This window comes from Balaenoptera ricei, chromosome 1 (assembly GCF_028023285.1).
Source record: "Balaenoptera ricei isolate mBalRic1 chromosome 1, mBalRic1.hap2, whole genome shotgun sequence".
NCBI lineage: Eukaryota > Metazoa > Chordata > Mammalia > Artiodactyla > Balaenopteridae > Balaenoptera > Balaenoptera ricei.
The window spans coordinates 88,507,085-88,529,710 of record NC_082639.1 but is presented as its reverse complement, the minus strand read 5'-3'; the positions used below and the strand labels follow the sequence as shown (position 1 = coordinate 88,529,710).

The 22,626-nt window shown below is 36.0% G+C and overlaps 1 protein-coding gene across 5 annotated transcripts in view; it reads right to left on the bottom strand.

Moving 5' to 3' along the window:
* Positions 1–7,864: 7,864 nt before the first annotated feature.
* RTCA (RNA 3'-terminal phosphate cyclase) overlaps positions 7,865–22,626 on the bottom strand; it is a 28,671-nt gene continuing 13,909 nt past the window's right edge. For all 5 annotated transcript variants that reach the window (XM_059900479.1, XM_059900460.1, XM_059900446.1 and 2 more), the window contains 7 exons: positions 22,159–22,217; positions 20,571–20,712; positions 20,082–20,206; positions 19,093–19,151; positions 12,521–12,615; positions 11,253–11,357; positions 7,865–8,246 (listed from right to left, as the gene is read on the bottom strand). In XM_059900479.1, coding sequence (XP_059756462.1) covers positions 8,145–8,246; positions 11,253–11,357; positions 12,521–12,615; positions 19,093–19,151; positions 20,082–20,206; positions 20,571–20,712; positions 22,159–22,217 — 687 coding nt within the window. In that variant the 3' untranslated portion in view covers positions 7,865–8,144. The remainder of the gene's footprint in view (positions 8,247–11,252; positions 11,358–12,520; positions 12,616–19,092; positions 19,152–20,081; positions 20,207–20,570; positions 20,713–22,158; positions 22,218–22,626) is intronic.

Sequence of the window (22,626 nt, the reverse complement as noted above, 5' to 3'; positions counted from 1 at the left end):
TCCAGCCTCATCCACCAGAGCTCAGGCACTAGTTCCCTCCACCAGGAAGCCTACACAACCCACTGAACCAACCTTAGCCACTGGGGACAGATACCAAAAACAACGGGAACTACAAACCTGCAACCTGTGATAAGGAGACCCCAAACACAGTAAGATAAGCAAAATGAGACGACAGAAAAACACACAGCAGATGAAGGAGCAGGGTCAAAACACACTAGACTTAACAAATGAAGAGGAAATAGGTAGTCTACCTGAAAAAGAATTCAGAATAATGATAGTAAGGATGATCCAAAATCTTGGAAATAGAATAGACAAAATGCAAGAAGCATTTAACAAGGACGTAGAAGAACTAAAGAGGAATCAAGCAATGATGAAAAACACAATAAATGAAATTAAAAATACTCTAGATGGGATCAATAGCAGAATAACTGAGGCAGAAGAAAGGATAAGTGACCTGGAAGATAAAATGGTGGAAATAACTACTGCAGAGCAGGATAAAGAAAAAAGAATGAAAAGAACTGAGGACAGTCTCAGAGACCTCTGGGACAGCATTAAACGCACCAACATTCGAATTATAGGGGTCCCAGAAGAAGAAGAGAAAAAGAAAGGGACTGAGAAAATATTTGAAGAGATTATAGTTGAAAACTTCCCTAATATGGGAAAGGAAATAGTTAATCAAGTCCTGGAAGCACAGAGAGTCCCATACAGGATAAACCCAAGGAGAAACACGCCAAGACACATATTAATCAAACTGTCAAAAATTAAATATAAGGAAAACATATTAAAGGCAGCAAGGGAAAAAAAACAAATAACACACAAGGGAATCCCCATAAGGTTAACATCTGATCTTTCAGCAGAAACTCTGCAAGCCAGAAGGGAGTGGCAGGATATACTTAAAGTCATGAAGGAGAAGAACCTACAACCAAGATTACTCTACCCAGCAAGGATCTCATTCAAATGTGATGGAGAAATTAAAACCTTTACAGACAAGCAAAAGCTGAGAGAGTTCAGCACTACCAAACCAGCTTTACAACAAATGCTAAAGGAACTTCTCTAGGCAAGAAACACAAGAGAAGGAAAACACCTACAATAACAAACCCAAAACATTTAAGAAAATGGGAATAGGAACATACATATCGATAATTACCTTGAATGTAAATGGATTAAATGCTCCCACCAAAAGACACAGGCTGGCTGAATGGATACAAAAACAAGACCCATATATATGCTGTCCACAAGAGACCCACTTCAGACCTAGAGACACATACAGACTGAAAGTGAAGGGATGGAAAAAGATATTCCATGCAAATGGAAATCAAAAGAAAGCTGGAGTAGCAATTCTCATATCAGACAAAATAGACTTTAAAATAAAGACTATTACAAGAGACAAAGAAGGACACTATATAATGATCAAGGGATCGATCCAAGAGGAAGGTATAACAATTGTAAATATTTATGCACCCAACATAGGAGCACCTCAATACATAAGGCAAGTACTAACAGCCATAAAAGGGGAAATCGACAGCAACACAATCATAGTAGGGGACTTTAACACCCCACTTTCACCAATGGACAGATCATCCAAAATGAAAATAAATAAGGAAACACAAGCTTTAAATGATACATTAAACAAGATGGACTTAATTGATATTTATAGGACATTCCACCCAAAAACAACAGAATACACATTTTTCTCAAGTGCTCATGGAACATTCTCCAGGATAGATCATATCTTGGGTCACAAATCAAACCTTGGTAAATTTAAGAAAATTGAAATCGTATCAAGTATCTTTTCCGACCACAACGCTATGAGACTAGATATCAATTACAGGAAAAGATCTGTAAAAAATACAAACACATGGAGGCTACACAATACATTACTTAATAATGAAGTGATTACTGAAGAAATCAAAGGGGAAATCAAAAAATACCTAGAAATAAATGACAATGGAGATACGACGACCCAAAACCTATGGGACGCAGCAAAAGCAGTGCTAAGAGGGAAGTTTATAGCAATACAAGCCTACCTCAAGAAACAGGAAACATCTCGAATAAACAACCTAACCTTGCACCTAAAGCAATTAGAGAAAGAAGAACAAAAAAACCCCAAAGCCAGCAGAAGGAAAGAAATTATAAAGATCAGGTCAGAAATAAATGAAAAAGAAATGAAGGAAACAATAGCAAAAATCAATGAAACTAAAAGCTGGTTCTTTGAGAAGATAAACAAAATTGATAAACCATTAGCCAGACTCATCAAGAGAAAAAGGGAGAAGACTCAGATCAATAGAATTAGAAATGAAAAAGGAGAAATAACCACTGACACTGCAGAAATACAAACGATCATGAGAGATTACTACAAGCAACTCTATGCCAATAAAATGGACAACCTGGAAGAAATGGACAGATTCTTAGAAATGCACAAACTGCCGAGACTGAACCAGGAAGAAATAGAAAATATGAACAGACCAATCACAAGCACTGAAATTGAAACTGTGATTAAAAACCTTCCAACAAACAAAAGCCCAGGACCAGATGGCTTCACAGGTGAATTCTATCAAACATTTAGAGAAGAGCTAACACCTATCCTTCTCAAACTCTTCCAAAATATTGCAGAGGGAGGAACACTCCCAAACTCATTCTACGAGGCCACCATCACCCTGATACCAAAACCAGACAAAGATGTCACAAAGAAAGAAAACTACAGGCCAATATCACTGATGAACATAGATGCAAAAATCCTCAACAAAATACTAGCAAACAGAATCCAACAGCACATTAAAAGGATCATACACCATGATCAAGTGGGGTTTATCCCAGGAATGCAAGGATTCTTCAATATACGCAAATCAATCAATGTGATACACCATATTAACAAATTGAAGGAGAAAAACCATATGATCATCTCAATAGATGCAGAGAAAGCTTTCGACAAAATTCAACACCCATTTATGATAAAAGCCCTGCAGAAAGTAGGCATAGAGGGAACTTTCCTCAACATAATAAAGGCCATATATGACAAACCCACAGCCAACATTGTCCTCAATGGTGAAAAACTGAAACCATTTCCACTAAGATCAGGAACAAGACAAGGTTGCCCACTCTCACCACTATTATTCAACATAGTTTTGGAAGTGTTAGCCACAGCAATCAGAGAAGACAAAGAAATAAAAGGAATCCAAATCGGAAAAGAAGAAGTAAAGCTGTCACTATTTGCAGATGACATGATACTATACATAGAGAATCCTAAAGAGGCTACCAGAAAACTCCTAGAGCTAATCAATGAATTTGGTAAAGTAGCAGGATACAAAATTAATGCACAGAAATCGCTTGCATTTCTATACACTAATGACGAAAAATCTGAAAGGGAAATTAAGAAAACACTCCCGTTTACCATTGCAACAAAAAGAATAAGATATCTAGGAATAAACCTACCTAAGGAGACAAAAGACCTGTATGCAGAAAATTATAAGACACTGATGAAAGAAATTAAAGATGATACAAATAGATGGAGAGATATACCATGTTCCTGGATTGGAAGAATCAACATTGTGAAAATGACTCTACTACCCAAAGCAATCTACAGATTCAATGCAATCCCTATCAAACTACCACTGGCATTTTTCACAGAACTAGAACAAAAAATTTCACAATTTGTATGGAAACACAAAAGACCCCGAATAGCCAAAGCAATCTTGAGAACGAAAAATGGAGCTGGGGGAATCAGGCTCCCTGACTTCAGACTATACTACAAAGCTTCAGTAATCAAGACAGTTTGGTACTGGCACAAAAACAGAAATATAGATCAATGGAACAGGATAGAAAGCCCAGAGATAAACCCACACACATATGGTCACCTTATCTTTGATAAAGGAGGCAAGCATATACAGTGGAGAAAAGACAGCCTCTTCAATAAGTGGTGCTGGGAAAATTGGACAGGTACATGTAAAAGTATGAAATTAGAACACTCCCTGACACCATGCACAAAAATAAACTCCAAATGGATTAAAGACCTAAGTGTAAGGCCAGACACTATCAAACTCTTAGAGGAAAACATAGGCAGAACACTCTATGACATACATCACAGCAAGATTCTTTTTGACCCAGCTCCCAGAGAAATGGAAATAAGAACACAAATAAACAAATATGACCTAATGAAACTTAAAAGCTTTTGCACAGCAAAGGAAACCATAAACAAGACCAAAAGACAACCCTTAGAATGGGAGAAAATATTTGCAAATGAAGCAACTGACAAAGGATTAATCTCCAAGATTTACAAGCAGCTCATGCAGCTCAATAACAAAAAAACGAACAACCCAATCCAAAAATGGGCAGAAGACCTAAATAGACATTTCTCCAAAGAAGATATACAGATGGCCTACAGACACATGAAAGAATGCTCAACATCATTAATCATTAGAGAAATGCAAATCAAAACTACAATGAGATATCATCTCACACCGGTCAGAATGGCCATCATCAAAAAATCTAGAAACAATAAATGCTGGAGAGGGTGTGGAGGAAAGGGAACACTCTTGCACTGTTGGTGGGAATGTAAATTGATACAGCCACTATGGAGAACAGTATGGAGGTTCCTTAAAAAACTACAAATAGAACTACCATACGACCCAGCAATTCCACTACTGGGCATATACCCTGAGAAAACCATAGGTCAAAAAGTGTCATGTACCACAATGTTCATTGCAGCTCTATTTACAATAGCCAGGACATGGAAGCAACCTAAATGTCCATCGACAGACGAATGGATAAAGAAGATGTGGCACATATATACAATGGAATATTACTCAGCCATAAAAAGAAATGAAATGGAGGTATTTGTAATGAGGTGGATGGAGTTAGAGTCTGTCATACAGAGTGAAGTAAGTCAGAAAGAGAAAAACAAATACAGTATGCTAACACATATATACGGAATCTAAGGAAAAAAAAAAAAAAAGGCCATGAAGAACCTAGTGGCAAGACAGGAATAAAGACACAGACCTACTAGAGAATGGACTTGAGGATATGGGGAGGGGGTGGGGTGAGATGTGACAGGGTAAGAGAGTGTCATGGACATATATACACTACCAAATGTAAAATAGATAGCTAGTGGGAAGCAGCCGCATAGCCCAGGGAGATCAGCTCGGTGCTTTGTGACCACCTAGAGGGGTGGGATGGGGAGGGTGGGAGGGAGGGAGATGCAAGAGGGAAGAGAAATGGGAACATATTGTATATGTATAACTGATTCACTTTGTTATAAAGCAGAAGCTAACACACTATTGTAAGGCAATTATACTTCAATAAAGATGTTTAAAAAAAAAAAAAATTAGATCATGTATGGACAGATAATGTTAATTACTGGGATAAGATAGAGCTCAATGGAAATCAATAACAAAAAGGTTAGCAAGTGTGAAGCTTAAAAATATATAATTGTTGTGTGTATTATTTACAAAATATTAATAATATAGATTATAGAAGCTACAACACACTCCACATGGTAGGGGTGAACAGATAGCAGAGAAGTAACTCATAATTCTTACTAAGCAGTAATCTACCAAAGTTTAAAAAACAATAGATTTAGGGCCTCCCTGGTGGCACAGTGGTTAAGAATCCACCTGCCAATGCAGGGGACACAGGTTCGAGCCCTGGTCCGGGAAGATCCCACATGCCGCGGAGCAGCTAAGCCCGTGCACCACAACTACTGAGCCTGCACTCTAGAGACCGTGAGCCACAACTGCTGAAGCCCACGTGCCACAACTACTGAAGCCTGCAAGCCTAGAAGCCCATGCTCCGCAACGAGAAGCCACCGCAATGAGAAGCCCGCACACCACAACGAAGAGTAGCCCCTGCTCGCTGCAACCAGAGAAAAGCCCATGCACAGCAACAAAGACCCAACGCAGTCAAAAATAAAATAAAATAAAATAAATTTTTTAAAAAAAGATTTAAATTTTCTAGTAGCCTTTCGGCAAAGCTACTGAAAATGTTTCTCCTAATAATCAGAAAAATAAGCTTTATTTAAAGGTGTCATGTTGATCTGTGGAAAGTAAACATTGGAGCTTTCATCTCCCTACTTAAAATCATGCAAATATATATAATAAGGTCCAGGTTTATCTCTTAGTTTGAGAAGACTTTTCAGAGACTAATATTTCAGATTGTCCCTTTATTTGGCGCCTTTGAGATTTTCTTATATTCCAGGGGAATACACCATAGGAAAATTAGGCTGGGTAAAAAATAAACTTTCCTTTTGTAAAGAGGAAAAATGGAGATTGTGAAAGAGAAGGTAAAAAGGAGAAACTGCAAAGTTCTACTTTGACTGCAGGCAACTCTATTTTAGAAAGAAGTACATATTTAAGTAGAGAAATTTGGAAACATATTCTCTAAAAACTACTGACATCTGAAAACTTGAAATTCATGGGAAGGCTTTGTGAAACTCAAGTGGTATGAATACCCCTACTTGAAAGTCACTAAAGAATATTTTTAAAGAATATCAAAATATTAAATGTACCCATTGTGCACATAGGGTCCAATCAACAGAATTACTTGGATTAGGTCGTTATTAAAAAATGAAGACGCATACTGAAATATCAATACAATTTCAGATGTAGAAGTAGGAACAGAAGTACAATTTTGTTTGAGGAAAATAAACATCTTCTTCTAGAACTTCACAAAAATTTCTTTGCAGTAGTCCCTTTATTTTACCCAAACTGAGACTAACAGTAGTGACACACCCAAGCCAAGATTAATCATAAACCCATCATGTACACTGTTGCCCTTAAATCTCTTGCTCCGAAATTCCCAATCTCTGCATTCCAACCTACCTTGTTAACACTGCCACACACCTCATCAGAAGCAGCAGATATCATCACTGGTCTTAAAACCCCCAAACTTATCACAGCCCCTCCAACAGCTATACTAAAAGTGTAGTTTGACTCTAAAATAGAAAGACATTTCATGCCTTATGTGTTATAGAAATTAACTTATAAATTTACTCCCTGAAAATACAAATAGCAAGCAATACTATCATCATCATATTTAAAACAAATTGAACTCAACTGTCCAAGGACACAGAAATCACTGACAAGAATTACGATTATGTACATGGAGTAGTTTTTTCATTACACCTTTTTATACAGACTAATTCTGCACTTTCTGAATGTTTTATAATATCATCCTCTGGATCTGTATCTTGTACTATGTTTTTTTTTGTTTGTTTTTGTTTTTTTTTAATTTTTAAATTTTATTTTATTTTTTTATATATCAGGTTCTTATTAGTTAACTATTTTATACATATTAGCGTATATATGTCAATCCCAATCTTGTACTACGTTTTAATCATTACCAGATTAAGTCCAAGACAGAACTAAGTCTGAATGAATTCCTCACTATATTACAGTACGGCATATTTAGCTGTTACATAAAACTAGTTTCATTTGAGTTACAACCTCAACTGCCTACAGGGACCAGGAAATAATCTAAATGTGGAACAGGCTAGGTGTAAGACAATAGAGAGTAATGAAAAGCATTCTGTTCTAAAGGCAATTATTTTTTTAATACTATAAGCCAAACAAAAACATACCTGGGGCTGATTTGGCCAAATTTACTAGGGTTGAAATTTTGCAATTCTCATTGTTTAGCTTTCACAACATATTCAACAGATTCAAAATCAATATCTACCAAATACCCACTAGAAAGAAGATACATATAATGAGACAATGCTTATTAAATGTTATTGTTGACACAGCAAGTACATGTGTACAAAGTTGTCTCATTAAATTTTACATGAGATTCTAGTAGTGATTAGAATTATACACAAATTACAGATCAAATCTACATCCATAACTTAATATACTATATCAAAAAAAAAACACACTTCAGGTGAAAAGAATATTTTATTTCAATACTTTAATACTGAAATCAGCTATCATACATATTCACCAACTCTTAAATTTCACTGTCCCTATCTATCTCAGAAGACAGTCAAAGTGAGATTAATAGGACGAAGCATTCTCAGCAAATATAGAACTTTCTGTACTTCATCTCCAAATTTAAGTCAGGTCCTTTAATAAGTTACTGCTTATTCATTGTTCTATAATATTTATGAAATGATTAGTGCAATACATCATTGAGGTATCATTTAAAAGGCAAATACCCTATAGATTTGGATTTGTCATCCCAATTCCTTGGCACTCAATAATGTAAGCGTCTTTAGAAGCATCTTCTTCATCCTCTGATTTCTTCACAGTAAATTTAGCCTGAAACCAGAAGAGCATTTAGTATATAAATAATATGAAAAGCGATACAGGGACGAGCCCACAACTCCCGCTTAAATAGGCAGTAGTTAGTACCAAACTCATTTTATTGAAGAAGCTAGAGATACAAATATCAAATGACTCATGAGAAATTCAATGGCCTAGATATAAAATATTCTGTTCCAGAAGCATGGTCTGTGTTCAGGGGTATACATACCTGTGGAGTTCTGTCAGAATATACAGCCTGGGCCCTACTCCATACCCACTGAATCAGAACCCCCCAGGAGTACAGCTTAAGCAAATATAAATTTTAAAACCTCAATTGTTAATAATAATGCATCTCCACTACCTACTTCCTAAAATTTTTCTAAAACATGGCACTGAAGCATTTATACTTCTTTTATCTTGTCAAGTATCGAAATACCCTTTAATTCCCTCAAATTTTCTTGCTAATTTAATTCCCTAAATATACTATTTAAAATACCTAGTTCAGAGCAGAAAGGTAGAGGGAGGTAACAATTAACATCTTCATTGATCTTTATTGGGCTTAACATTGTATTTTTCACTTAACTAATTCAAGTTTGGCTTTGAAACATTTGACTTCTATCATTATGTTGTGGAAACATGATTTTTTAAAAAGCAAATGTATTCATTCTAAGAAAACTGAATTAAAATCAAAACAACTGAGTAGGCTGACTGAATTTGTGACAAAGGGATTTCAAGTATGCCTAAAACCTTTTGATTCTCTGAAATACAATTTGAAAACCACTACTCCAAGGTCCTGTTGAACTGTAATATTTACAAATTATTCCAGTTTCAGTATTATGTGGCAGTGCGCTGACACACTGGACACTGAAAATTAATGTTGAATGAATAAACACTGACTCTGAATTCTGAGCTAGATAGACAATTTATTAGTATATATATTTTTCTCAAATTATAAGCACTATATAAATATGAAACACAGGTAACAATTATGGAAATCATTTCTAGCCTATATATAAACTTACTGAAAACTACGAAAATTTAGAGTTGGAAGGAGCCATAGGGACTACAGCACACTCTCTGACCTTACTGATGAATTATCTGCACTGAGACACAGACTGGTGAAGTACCTTTGCCCCAAATCACTGAGTTAAAACACAACAAAGCTGAACAAGAAACCAGAGCTAAAAATTCCAGTTCACGGCACTTTCCACTGTGTATTCACTTCAAATAACATGTGAGTGTCTACTATGTGCAAAGTACTGTAAGAATGAATACAGGGCTTCCGTGGTGGCACAGTGGTTAAGAATCTGCCTGCCAATGCAGGGGACACAGGTTCGATCCCTGGTCCGGGAAGATCCCACATGCCGTGGACCAACTAAGCCCATCTGCCACAACTACTGAGCCTGTGCTCTAGAGCTCACGAGCCACAACTACTGAGCCTGCATGCTACAACCACTGAAGCCCACGCGCCTAGAGCCCATGCTCCACAACAAGAGAAGCCACCGCAATGAGAAGCCCACGTACTGCAATGAAGAGTAGCCCCTGCTCACCGCAACTAGAAAAAGCCCGCATTCAGCAACGAAGACCCAATGCAGCAAAAAATAATTAAATAAATTTATTAAAAAAAAAAAGAAAAGAATGAATACAGCCTTGCCTCTGCTATCAAGAAGATCACAGTCTACGTGGGGAGACAAATAGTAGTTACAAAATACAGCATTAAGTAGAATAATAAAAAATACAATTAACTATCTTTTGACGTCAAATACAATTTGCCTTTGCCTCCTATCAAGCCTTTTCCCACAATTTAACCAAAATCTACCTATCCTTTCTAGTAACAAAAAAAAAAGTACATATTATTAAGAATCATACAAATAACACGTTAGGAGTAGGGCAACCGTGGCTTTGCACTTGGTACACCTCTGTAATGCTTAATTTCTTAATACTACTGTACATTATTTTTATAACTTTTTAAAATGCTTAAGGTCAGCACCTTCCTTCATAAAATTCTGAGTTATAAATTTTATATTATTTTATAAAATTACATTATAAAGACTACGGCAAAATGGAAATATGCCACACATTACTGAAAAAAAGCAAGAAATGAAGCTGTATGCATTAACTGCAAAAATTGCAAAGAGAAACAATTTTAGGAGAGGAGGAGAATACCTAAACGTCAAGAGTGGTTTTACTGGCAAGGGGGAATTAGGGACAGCTTTTTTCCTCTATTTTCTAAATTTTCTATAAAGAAATTAGTTTCAGATGAAATACACATGTCACATTTTTTAAGTTAAGAATCCTGTAGAAAAGGTATAAATATGAGCTTATTCAATGTTAAATCCTTTTTCACTAAAAATTATAAATCTAGGGAATTCCCTGGTGGTCCAGTGGTTAAGACTCAGTGCTTTCACTGCCAGGGCCCGGGGTTCGATCCCTAGTTGGGGAACTAATATCCCACAAGCCGTGCAGTGCAGCCAAATTAAAAAAAAAAAAATTATAAATCTACTTTTCTGAAGCTGAAAGGACTGGTAAATGTTAGAAGTCCAGCAAATACTCTAGTCTACCCCAATAAAATCACAAGAAAATAAAATAAAACATTTAAAAATTTTATATAAATAATTTAAGTTTGTAGCCCACTGCAAATCCTTTGTGATTTGATTTTATAGTTCCCATTAAAACATCTTCACTTACTGGAAGGCAGTACCTACCACACATGAGCTTAGATGTATGCTTTCCCAGTTTGCTCAAAGCTCAGTCCTGCCACTAAGAAACTATCTTGAGCAATTAATTCCTCTGCCTCACTAGACTCATAAGTAAAATGGGATTAATAATAAATGGCCACCTAAAATGGTCATGCAGAGTGAGACAACTCAGCTTCACTGCTGAGTGAGCTCAGTGTCTGCCACGTAGGAAGTATTCACCGAATGACAGCAATTACAATTACTATTAAGTTTTCTGTTGATTAAAATGTGACTCCAAATTGGCCAAAATGAAAATCAATTACTCTTTCTGATGAATACTCACCTTTGCTAGTTGTTCAGCAAAATGTATAGCCGTTTGGGTATGGAGTGTAACTGGTCCTGTTTTTATTCTGGAAATTCCACTGGCTAATGCCATGAAAATGATCAGCTATTAAAAAAAGATCCAAGAAGAAAACTCTCACACATTTACTAATATTTGGTGTTAAAATTCTACTGCTTTCCATGTGAAAATACTATTGATACTAGAAATCAACATAGCTAAAAAAGAATTTCTATTTCTTTAGGTTTCCAAAAGTCTTAAGATGATACAAAACCTGTGTTACTGAAAGTCTGTGGTGTAGCACAGAAATGCTTAGTAGCAGATCTCAGTATAGATTTTTAAAATTAATGTTTCAGAATATAGAAGGTTAATAAATTTAATCAGACCAACTATCTTTGCAAGCTATTACATATAATATGAAACTTTCTTCCATACTCTAGAATTACAACATTTTAACACATAAATAAATACACTAATACAGAATTACTGGAGTGTAGACTAGTAAGAAGGAAGAGACTAGAAATAAGGAAAACTGTCTTAAGAAACTGGTCAAGAAATCTTGAGTAATACATTTCTAAACATAGACATCTGATTTGCTATTAAGGAGAAAAAACTAGGGTAGAAAGGAAAATCTTATCAAGACAGTGCACCATAAAAAGATTTTATTTGGAAATACTCACTAGCACTTCTCAATGTGAGTAGATATGTTAAGTTTGAGAGGTGTATGACACATCCAAGCAGAGATGCTGACAGGCATAAGAAATATAATGAGCATGCAGTTAAGGAGAAAGGTCTGGGCTAGTGATATAAATTTAGGAGCTGTCAGCATACAGATGGTACTAAAGCCATGAGACTGTACAAAATAACTGAGGGACTGAATACAGATAAACAAAAGAGGTGTGAGCCTAAGCCCAAGGGCTCTCCAAAATTTAGAAGTTGAGAAGAGGCAAACAACAATAACAAACTGGCAAAGAGACTAGAATGTATGGCTAGCGAGATACAAAGATAATAACAGTATTTCAGAAAGCAAGCGAAGAAAGCATTTCAAGAAGGAAGGAGTGCTCGATTGTGCCAAATGCTGTAGCCAGGTCAAGTAAGATGAGAACTGAAATTTATGGTATATACATTCCAGAATAATACCTAAAAAATGGATTGAACTAGGACATATCAATCAGTGTCTGAAAGTCAATGACTAAAATTTATATTCAATCTAATTGCCCAATATTTGAATCTAATAGGCTTGAAGGTTTTTATCCTAAAAGTGTCATTACCTGGTCTTGCAGATACTCATCCACAGCACCGCCATGTCTAAGATTTGCTAACAGCATTTCAGCAGCTTCAATTCCAACCCTGTCTGCATTAACACCTACAACAGGCACAATGTAAAAAAAACTAAATTAATTACTAAGAGGCAAAAAGTTTAATATATCCCAGTTAGCACTGGTGTAATATCTTTTAGGCCTCTGAACTCACCCAATGCAACCTTTAGGATAAGATCTTCATGTATATTTAATCTTCTGAGAGCTAAGCATATGCAAATATTTTATTAAATGCACAAGTGGAAGAAAAAACAGGCTGCTTTGGCCCTGTTTAAGAAGTACTGATTATAGGGGGACTTCCCTGGAGGTCCAGTGGTTAAGACTCCATGCTTCCACTGCAGGGGGCATGGGTTCTATCCCTGGTCGGAGAAGTAAGATCCCGAATGCCACACGGTGCAGCCAAAGAACAAAAAAAAAAGAAGTACTAACTATAAAACCAATTTACAACTAAGTTATGACCCTATAACACTACACCTTGATTTCAAAATTTTAAATTTGCAATTCATATATGTTACAATTAGTCGGCAGCCGATTGCATTAGAAGTAAAGGATTTTTTTTTAAGTCAGATAATTTTCATCTAAGGAAGAACAGATAAAAATTCTCAGATCAAATATTATAAAGTTTTATTCCTTTAAAATTTCAACTATTTATTTATTTATTTATTTATTTATTTATTTATTTACTGTGCCACGCAGCTTACAGCAACTTAGTATCCCGACCGGGGATTGAACCTGCCCCCTGGCAGTGAGAGCACTGAGTCCTAACCACTGGACCACCAAGGAATTTCCCAGTATCACCTAATTTTGAAAATAAGTCAGAAAGTGTATTCCCATGTTCTACTTCCTACTTCTCTACACATACCACAAATATTTGGTACAATGCTGAATACAAAATAAGTCCATCAGAAGTAGTGGAATGTCAAATGACTCTTTATATTTACTTTAAACTAAATGAACTCTTGGCTACAAATGAAAATGTCCTTTGAAAAATGAGAATGTGGTTATTTTTTATTTTATTTTATATTTGGAAATTCATTTGACTATATTCATGTCTTGATAAAATTTACCAGAAAAGGGGAAATCAAATTTTAACCATTTTTTCCCTTACAGCAATTATTATAATAATATAACAAATTAAACTATCTTCACAACATCAATCAGGCAAGATTCATACATATTCCAAACCATTTCATTACATGACTGAAGGAAATGGTTTGGAATATGTATGAATCTTGACTTCTTGGGTAAACCACTTTGCCTTTTCCATTTCTTCTTCTAGATGGAAATGGAGATGATAATACCTAAGTTGCAAACTTGTTAAAATTACAGATAATATTTATAAAGCTTCTATTACCAAGACTGGTTCATAATAAGCTATTAAGAAAAATAGTTAATATGGAGTACCTACTATGTGTGTACCATACTAAGTGATAGACACTGGTTCCTTTGCTAAGGAGACATCAGAAAATACTCATATATAAGAGTATTTGAGGATAAGTAACTGCTAAGCTCTATGGTATAAACTATATATCCAATGAGATTTCAGAAAAGGAAATTATAGGTTCTAGAATAACTTGAGAAGGTTTCATGGAGCATGAAGGACTTAGGTGAGACCTTGAAGAACGGCTAAAATTTGCATGGAGGATGTGAAGGAGAAGGAAGGAATTCCTGGCTTTGTATCAATAGTATCAGAGAGCAGTAGACACACTAAAGTTTCTCAAGGTTTCTCTGCCTAGGGGCAAAGTATTTCTCAGAGCCATTCACATTCCGTCCTACCCAGCCGCCTTGAGAGTGAATAATGGTATGAATGGATCTAACATAATTACCACATATTACTAGCGGTCTGTGGCAACTGAACAAAATGAAGTAAATATGAGAATTTTTCTTATTAGTACTATGTTCTAAACAAAAGAGCAAAATCCTAGTTTCTTCTGAAAACTTAAGGCTTTTCTGACAAATACTCTTCTGATATTCTAGAGGTTTCTTAAAACGGTCTCAATTTTGATGGTTTATAACAAATTAAAATGAATATTCAATGATTTGGGGTTTCTTCTAGCTTATTAAAAGGACAAAACTATAAAATAGTTATCAGGCTGAACAGAGAAAGCTAGAGGACTGATTATAGCATCAGAGAGAGGCCATGAATTACCACATACACTGAAGGAGGAAAAAAAGTGCTTATTACAAGCTAGGCAGTTTCCATACATAAGAAACAGGATTGATAAACCAGAGGTATAATTCATCTTAGCAAATTGATTTGTCCCATAGTAAAGAACACTAACTGAAGGATGAGAAATCAACGAATACACAGATATTCAACAATGTAAAGACAAATACATTCTGTCCATACAGCAATCATATAAAGTTGGAAGGGATTCTTATATACAGATAATGGTCCAATCTCATTTTTCAGATAAGGAAAGCCCAGAGTCACCATGTAAGATAATGACAGACGTAGGACCAAAACTTAGGTCTTCTTGCTCTCAGTTTAGTGCTCTCTGTTATAATACACTGCCTCCATCTAAAACTGCAAGATTCCCTCAAAAAAAAAACACAAATAAACCTCACCTTTGCAACAGGATTAAAGAATGTTATAAGTGGAAGGATTTCAGAGATTCTTCGGGCTAACTCTCTCACTCGATAGATAAGGAAACTAAGGTCAAAATAGTTTTAGTAACTGAGACAATGACAAAAACATGACGACTTACAACTTACTGCTTCTAATACATATGGTGGTGTGCACAACCAGCCAATGTTGCTTCTGATAATAACGCTTAAACATTAGGATTCAGAGTCTAGTAATTTTCTAGTTAATTTAAATCAGAAATAAGAAGGGGGGGCTTCCCTGGTGGCACAGTGGTTGAGAATCTGCCTACCAATGCAGGGGACACGGGTTCGGGTCCTGGTCTGGGAGGATCCCACATGCCGCGGAGCGACTAGGCCCGTGAGCCACAATTACTGAGCCTGCGTGTCTGGAGCCTGTGCTCCGCAACAAGAGAGGCTGCGATAGTGAGAGGCCCGCGCACCGCGATGAAGAGTGGTCCCCGCTTGCCGCAACTAGAGAAAGCCCTCGCACAGAAACGAAGACCCAACACAGCCATAAATAAATAAATAAATAAATAAACCCAAAATTAAAAAAAAAAAAAGAAAATGCAAAGCAATGTCAGACAAAAGCTAGTTCTACAGGAAGGACTTTCAGGCATTAAAAAAAAAAAAAAAAAAGAAATAAAAAGGGGATCTGGATATTGGGATCCATCACATTCTCTGAGATGCTTAATATATAGACTACCTAGACTAAGAGAGAAGACCCCAAGGTCTTTGCATTTGCTAATGACATCTCCTTTGACTTACCTGCCTGACAGGAAACAAGGGCAGGCACCAGAAGGAGTCAGGCAACCTCAGTAAGTATGCTGCTCTATCCTCTATTCCCTCCTACCACTATAAGTCTAAAAATAAGTACTGTGCATTCTACACGCGCGTTGTCCAAAGACAACTTCAAAGTAAAAACTGTCTCATATGACAAAGTGAAAAAAAATGTTTATGGAATATTAGGAAAGAAAGTTTTTCAGGGCTGGCAGTAAAGTTAATTCCAAGTATTGCTCATAACAGAGTAACGGACCATTTATGATGTCAATGCAGCATATCCAAAACTATCATCTACCCTGGCAAACTAACGACCTCCCATATTCACACGTTTTATTTCCAGTTGCCCAAGTTAGAAACCTAGAAGGTCATTACACTGCATTCCTCACCCCCCATTTCCAGCTGATCACCAAATTGTCTATTCACCCTCCTAAATACCCTTATATCAGTACTCATCTCTCTAGACTCAGTCCCTGCATTCCTTGGTGTAGGTCCTCACCATTTCTGACCTGAATTGCTGTAACAGACTCGTCTTCCTGCCTCCACTATGGTTTTCCTCTAATCCTCTACACAGCTATCAGACTTACTTCCAAAGAGCTGGAATTACATCTCTCCTTAAAATCTTTATGTTTTCAGGATGAAACCCAAACTCCTTTATATGGCCTATAAAGCCCTTCAAAAATCTGTTGACCTCTCTAACCTCATTCTCTGCATTGACCCAGATCCTGTACTCATCACCTATGGTTCTAGTTGCCCAAACACAGAACTACACTTTTATGTCAGCACTTTCCTTTGTCCTTCTTCCTTAGCTCTCACTTTTCTATCTGGCTAACTTCTACTTATCTACAGAACCCACTGGAGGATCACTGAATGGCACAAGACAGATTTGAGGTCAATCAGCCCCCAAAGAATGAGCTCTTCTTCTCCTGTGCTCCTATGGTGCCCTGGGGATAGAACAACCACAGCACTGGTCTGTCTCCTCTGCCAGACTAAGCCAGGAGGCAGAAACGGTGGCTCTTACTTCTGAATCCTTCATACATAGTACCTGGCACATCTTGGTACCCAACGATAATACAAACAAACTGAACTCACCTTCCACCCAATGCCTGCCAAGCACTTACTACTTGTAACATAGGGTCCTAGTCTCTGCTTTGTATTTTGCATTATCTTTGCCCTCTCAAGACTTAAAGATATTGCATGTAGTGGCTCACTGATCCGTGTTGATTCCTCACTGCACCTAACAAGTAATGAGTATACACTAAATATATGCTTTTGATCACTATTTCTCAAATTTTATAATACCTTAGAGAGCTTGTTCAAACAGATTCCTGGGCCCCACTCTCAAAGATTCTAATCTGATACATGAGGTGGGCCCCAAAATTGGTATTTCCAGCAAACTCCCAGATGATGCCAATATGCTACCTGTCTGCCAACCACACATTGAACAGCACGGTTTTAAACAGAATTCATTTATGTCCAGTCAACCAAAGGTGTGATTTTACCTATTCTATTACACTGGTTAGATTTGACACAACTGTATCTAGATCAACCAACTGAGTAGACTAAAATTACCTGGTTTTTTTGTATTCAGCAGTAATAATGTGGTTAAATGGCATAGCGAGGGTAAGCATCTTTTAAAGATGCTACAAAGTAGGAATAAAGCAATCAACTGCCACACAAACAGTGAAAAGTTCAATTAGAAGTTGCCTCAATGGCAAAAGTAACTTTAAATACTAACCAACAGATGTATACATGTATCTACTCTCCCAAATATACCAAATACTACAGAAATTTCCCTTTCACAAAAACATTCAGTATTTTGAAATCAACACTGTAATAACTGATGCAGGGAAGAACCATCAACAGATGTTAAAACCACTGGATGAAAGTTGTATTGAGATAGGATAATCAGATGGTGTCAAAGTATTATCCCAGAGTATTTATTAATTATAAAGGGAAAAGGGGGAATTCCCTGGTGGTCCAGTGGTTAGGACTCCGCGCTTCTACTGCAAGGGGCACGGGTTCAATCCCTGGTCAAGGAACTAAGATCCCACATGCTGCGAAGCATGGTAGATAGACAGACAGATAGGTAGGTAGATAGGTAGGTAGATAAATAAATAAATAAGGAACGTTTATAGCAGACAGACCTGGAGAACACCACCTTAACCAAGTGATCAGTCAGCTGTACTGATAAAGGGCATACTGACATTACGTGCACCCTGATGTGATACAACAGAATGCACACAAAATCACCTGTGTAATACTCTTACTAAAAATGTTTAACCTGAATAAATCTAATCATGAGATAATCAGACAAATTCAAACTATGGAAAATCCTATGAGAAAATGGCCTGGACTTTTCAAAATGTAAATATCATGAAAGGAAAAAAAAGGTGAAGAGACTATTCTGTGGTTTAAAAAAAAAAAACTAAACAGACATGACAACCAAATGCTGTGTGTGCTCAAAAACAAACAAACAAGCAAACAAAAAACCCCATATTGCTCTAAAGAATATTTTGGAGGCATCTGGTTATATCTGAATATAATAGACAGGGAACTTCCCTGGTAGTCCAGTGGTTAAGACTTCACCTTCCAATGCAGGGGGTGCGGGATCATTCCCTGGTCAGGGAGCTAAGATCCCACATGCCTCACCGCCAAAAAGCCAAAAAATATAAACAGAAGCAATATTGTAACAAATTCAATAGAGACTTTAAAATGGTCCACATCAAAAAAAAAATCTTAAAAAAATATACATATATAATAGACAGATTCTTTGGGTATAAAAATGGTAATGTGATTATGCAGATATTATTCTTTGGATGGACATGCTGCAGTATTCAGGGGTGAGACTTGGTACCCGCAACTTGCATAGAGACGGTTCAGAAACACACACAACATGTAGCTAAATGTTCATAACCAGTGAATCTAGGCAAACAGTGTATGGATATTCACTAATCATTCAACTTTTCTATAAGTTTGAAAATTTTAAAAGTATAAAGTTGGGGGAAAGACTGAAAATTTAATTGACTCTAAAATAGAATCAGTTAACCATATCCTTTCAAACTTGTTATCCATCATTCTACAACACCCTAATCCCGACAGATAATTAAAGAATTGTACACTAGCACTGGGAACAGTGGACCCCCTTCATTTAGCTATACCTCGTTTACCAAGCGATGATCCAGCAAACAAACAGCCAGTGGACGTCTCAGCAATAATGCTATACAGGGAAAAAAAAGTATTACTATCTATGCTATAAGTATTCCAAAATTACATGCAAATATAACACAGGAGAACAGTGACTATTAAATAAGCAGAATTAGATCTGGCTAGTATATTACAAAAGTGAAAGTCTTCATAGAGAGCAGCAGGATTAGCATTCTCCATCTTCACCAGGGTATGAGTATCTTTCAGCACTTCGGACAAGAAGTCACACTAGATTCTAATCCACTCACAGGTAAGGAATGGCCCTCCCAGAAGTCTTGTCTTCAGCACTGAGTGGTACCATTTCAAAGGCATACTGCACTCATTATCTTAAATGAAAAGGTCCTTCTACAGAGATGTTTGGTTTTGTTTTATAGTTTTTAGATAGTACTGTCATACAAAGAAAATGCATTTACTTTAAACCCTTTAATAGAAAATCTGGAAAAGAGAGCTTAAATTTAAATATCCACAAAAGATACTTTTATTCTTCAAAAATATTAATTAAAGCATTTTTATAACACTTAAATCAATAACTACTAAATGGATTAATATACTATATTTCTTTGTTAAATAGATCTTCGCCGTATCTAATATTTACTTGTAAACTGATTTCACATTTGAGATATAGAAAAGCAAATGGAAATATTTCTCTCAGGATCATCTTCAAAGGCTAACTTCTGATTAGCTTAAACATTTAAGTTCGCTATATAAACAAAAAGGCTCTTATAATGTAATAAAAGGTAAACCATCCTCAGAAAAAAAATTCAGAATAAAATAATCATCATAATTCATCATACTGTTGTTTTAGGTAGGAATGCCCTTAAAAATATATCTTCTTAAAACTACAAATTTAAACAAACAAAAAAAAGACAAATCTTTAATTAAAATAGAATAATTATTTCAGGGCTCTCTCAACCAACATCTAGGAAAAAGTATATTGTCTCACATTATTCCATTTCCATTGCCAAAAGCTTGGTCTTTAGGTTCCTGAACAGGCTGGATGTTAACATACAGATCCCTAATTTCCTTTCTGATGCATCTTACGGCTGCCGCTGCCATATCTTTTGCTACCTATTTTGGCAAGACAAAAAAATAGAATAAAATAAATTAATGATTATTTTGACAATTGCTTTCAAGCCTTCAAAGACATATAATTAATAACTTTTACATGCATCATATAAAAACACAATTTTCAACAGTAGAGAACACAGAATTTTAAGAAAAATTTTTAATGAAAAGATTTATTTAAAACTTAAGTTCTTTCAATTTCAAAATTTAGATGATATAATACTTATCAAGACATGCATACACTTCTAAGATCATCTAGACAACTTTATTTTTTATTACTTTATTTTTTAAATTTTTATTGGAGTATAGTTGATTTACAATGTTGTGTTAGTTTCAAGTATACAGTAAAGTGAATTAGATAACTTACTTTAAATGGCAAAACACCAGCAACAAAAGCTCTTCCATATATCTTAGTCACAGAGCCACGGTCAGTTAAATTTATCGGGTTCAACTGTTTAACTGGTGACATTCGGATAATCACTTCACCACCTCCTTTTGGGTAGTAGCCCCTATGAAAAAGTATCATAAATACTCAAATAAACTGATTGCACGACCAAAAAAAAGCTCAATATTTACAATAAAATAACATATGAGTGATATCCAACTACATAATTCATGTTTGAAACTTCCAAATAATGTTTTAGATCTGTGTTGTCCAATATGGTAGACTCAAGCTACATGTGAATGAATAAATATTAATTAATTAATCTATTTATTTATTTATTTAGGCCACACAGCTTGCAGGATCTTAGTTCCCTGACCAGGGATTGAACCCACGCCCTCAGCAGTGAAAGTACAGAGTCCTAACCACTGGACCACCCGGGAATTCTCTATTTAAATTTAAATTTAATAAAATTTAAAACTTAGCTCCCCAATCCTACTAGCCACATTTAAAGTGCTCAATAGTCATATGTATCAAGTGACTACCATCCTGGACAGATAGGGAACATTTCCCTCAGTACAGAAAGTTCTATTCAACAGTGCTGTTTTAGACTTAAACTACTTAATGGTAGGAGCTTGGTCTATTTTGTTCCTGCTATATTCCAGTGCCTAAAACAATGTCTGGCACATAGTAGGTGCTCAATAAATATATGATGAATATTTAGTAGCTGAACCACTAATAAAATTTTAACTCAAATATTTAGTGTCACTTATTCTACAGAGATGCTGAGAACACACAGATGAGAATGACAATGCTCTTATCCACAAAGAACTCCCCACCTGGCAAGATGGGGCTCCACATATAATCTACTAGGACACAAGCCAGGCTGTAAGGAGGACTACAAGACAGATGTAAATAGGAACTCCAACTGAGGCACAATCACTGACAATTCACATAAGAAATTACAAGTGTCATTTTCAGAAAATGTAGGATTTCCAGTTTTTAGGAGAGCAGGGGAAGAAAAACATGAACAAAGATATGGAAGTCTGAAGGCACAAAGTATGTTTAGGGAATGGCAGCAATCATGTAGTTAGAATATATGGAGGGGAGGGAGAATAAAGCTAGAAAAGTAAATTGGAATAAGATTGCAAATCACTTAAATGCCACACCAAGAAATATGGCCTTTTTATTATGTGGCCTTACAGAGGGAAGGGAAGCCTCACAGAGAAATAACCTGAATGCCCAACGTGTCTCTTAGAAAAATAATTCTGGTTGCTCTGTAGAAGAGAATCCCTTTTACGACCCTGCAGTGCCCATTCCAGTTGTCTGCATACAGTGAGCATTCTGTCTGTGGTGAGCATGGATAATTCTAGATATGAAGGTGCCTCAGTGTAGCAATTCCCTTTCAAGTCCCCATGCCTCTGCTTCTTATTGTTTTTAAGCCACGAAGTACTATTATTTTCTATAAGATATGTATTAAGTGGGTTACGGAGTGACAGTTCTCCAAGATCTAACTTTTCCACTATTTTTAGCACAAGTAGTGGGTCAAAGGGTTAAGAAATCAGTAACTTACCTCATTTTAATGTCACAATTAAATGTGAAACCAAATTTTTCAACAATTGGCTTGAAAACCTGCAAAATCAGTTTATGGTTACTTTAATCACCAATATTCAGTGTCAACAAGTATATTTAGTGAACAAAAGTGCTCTGCACTGAAGTAGTAATGAGGCACCATGGATAAACAGTGATATAAAAATGTGTAGGCTAGTTCTATTTTTCAAATAAAATAACTGACATGTAGCTAAAATTAAAAGTTTAACATTTAATTAATCAGAGCTGTGCAACTCTATCTAATGAAAAAAAAAAAAAAATCAGAACTCAGGATACTTGATCCTAGCAGTTTTTAACTCCAGAGACCAGTATTTCCTAACCTTCTCAATATAATGTACCGTAAGAAATTAGGGGGTGTTGAATAGCACTCCATTCTGCGTTCTCAATTTTTTTTTATATAGTTGAAATCTCACTGCATATACAACGTTTT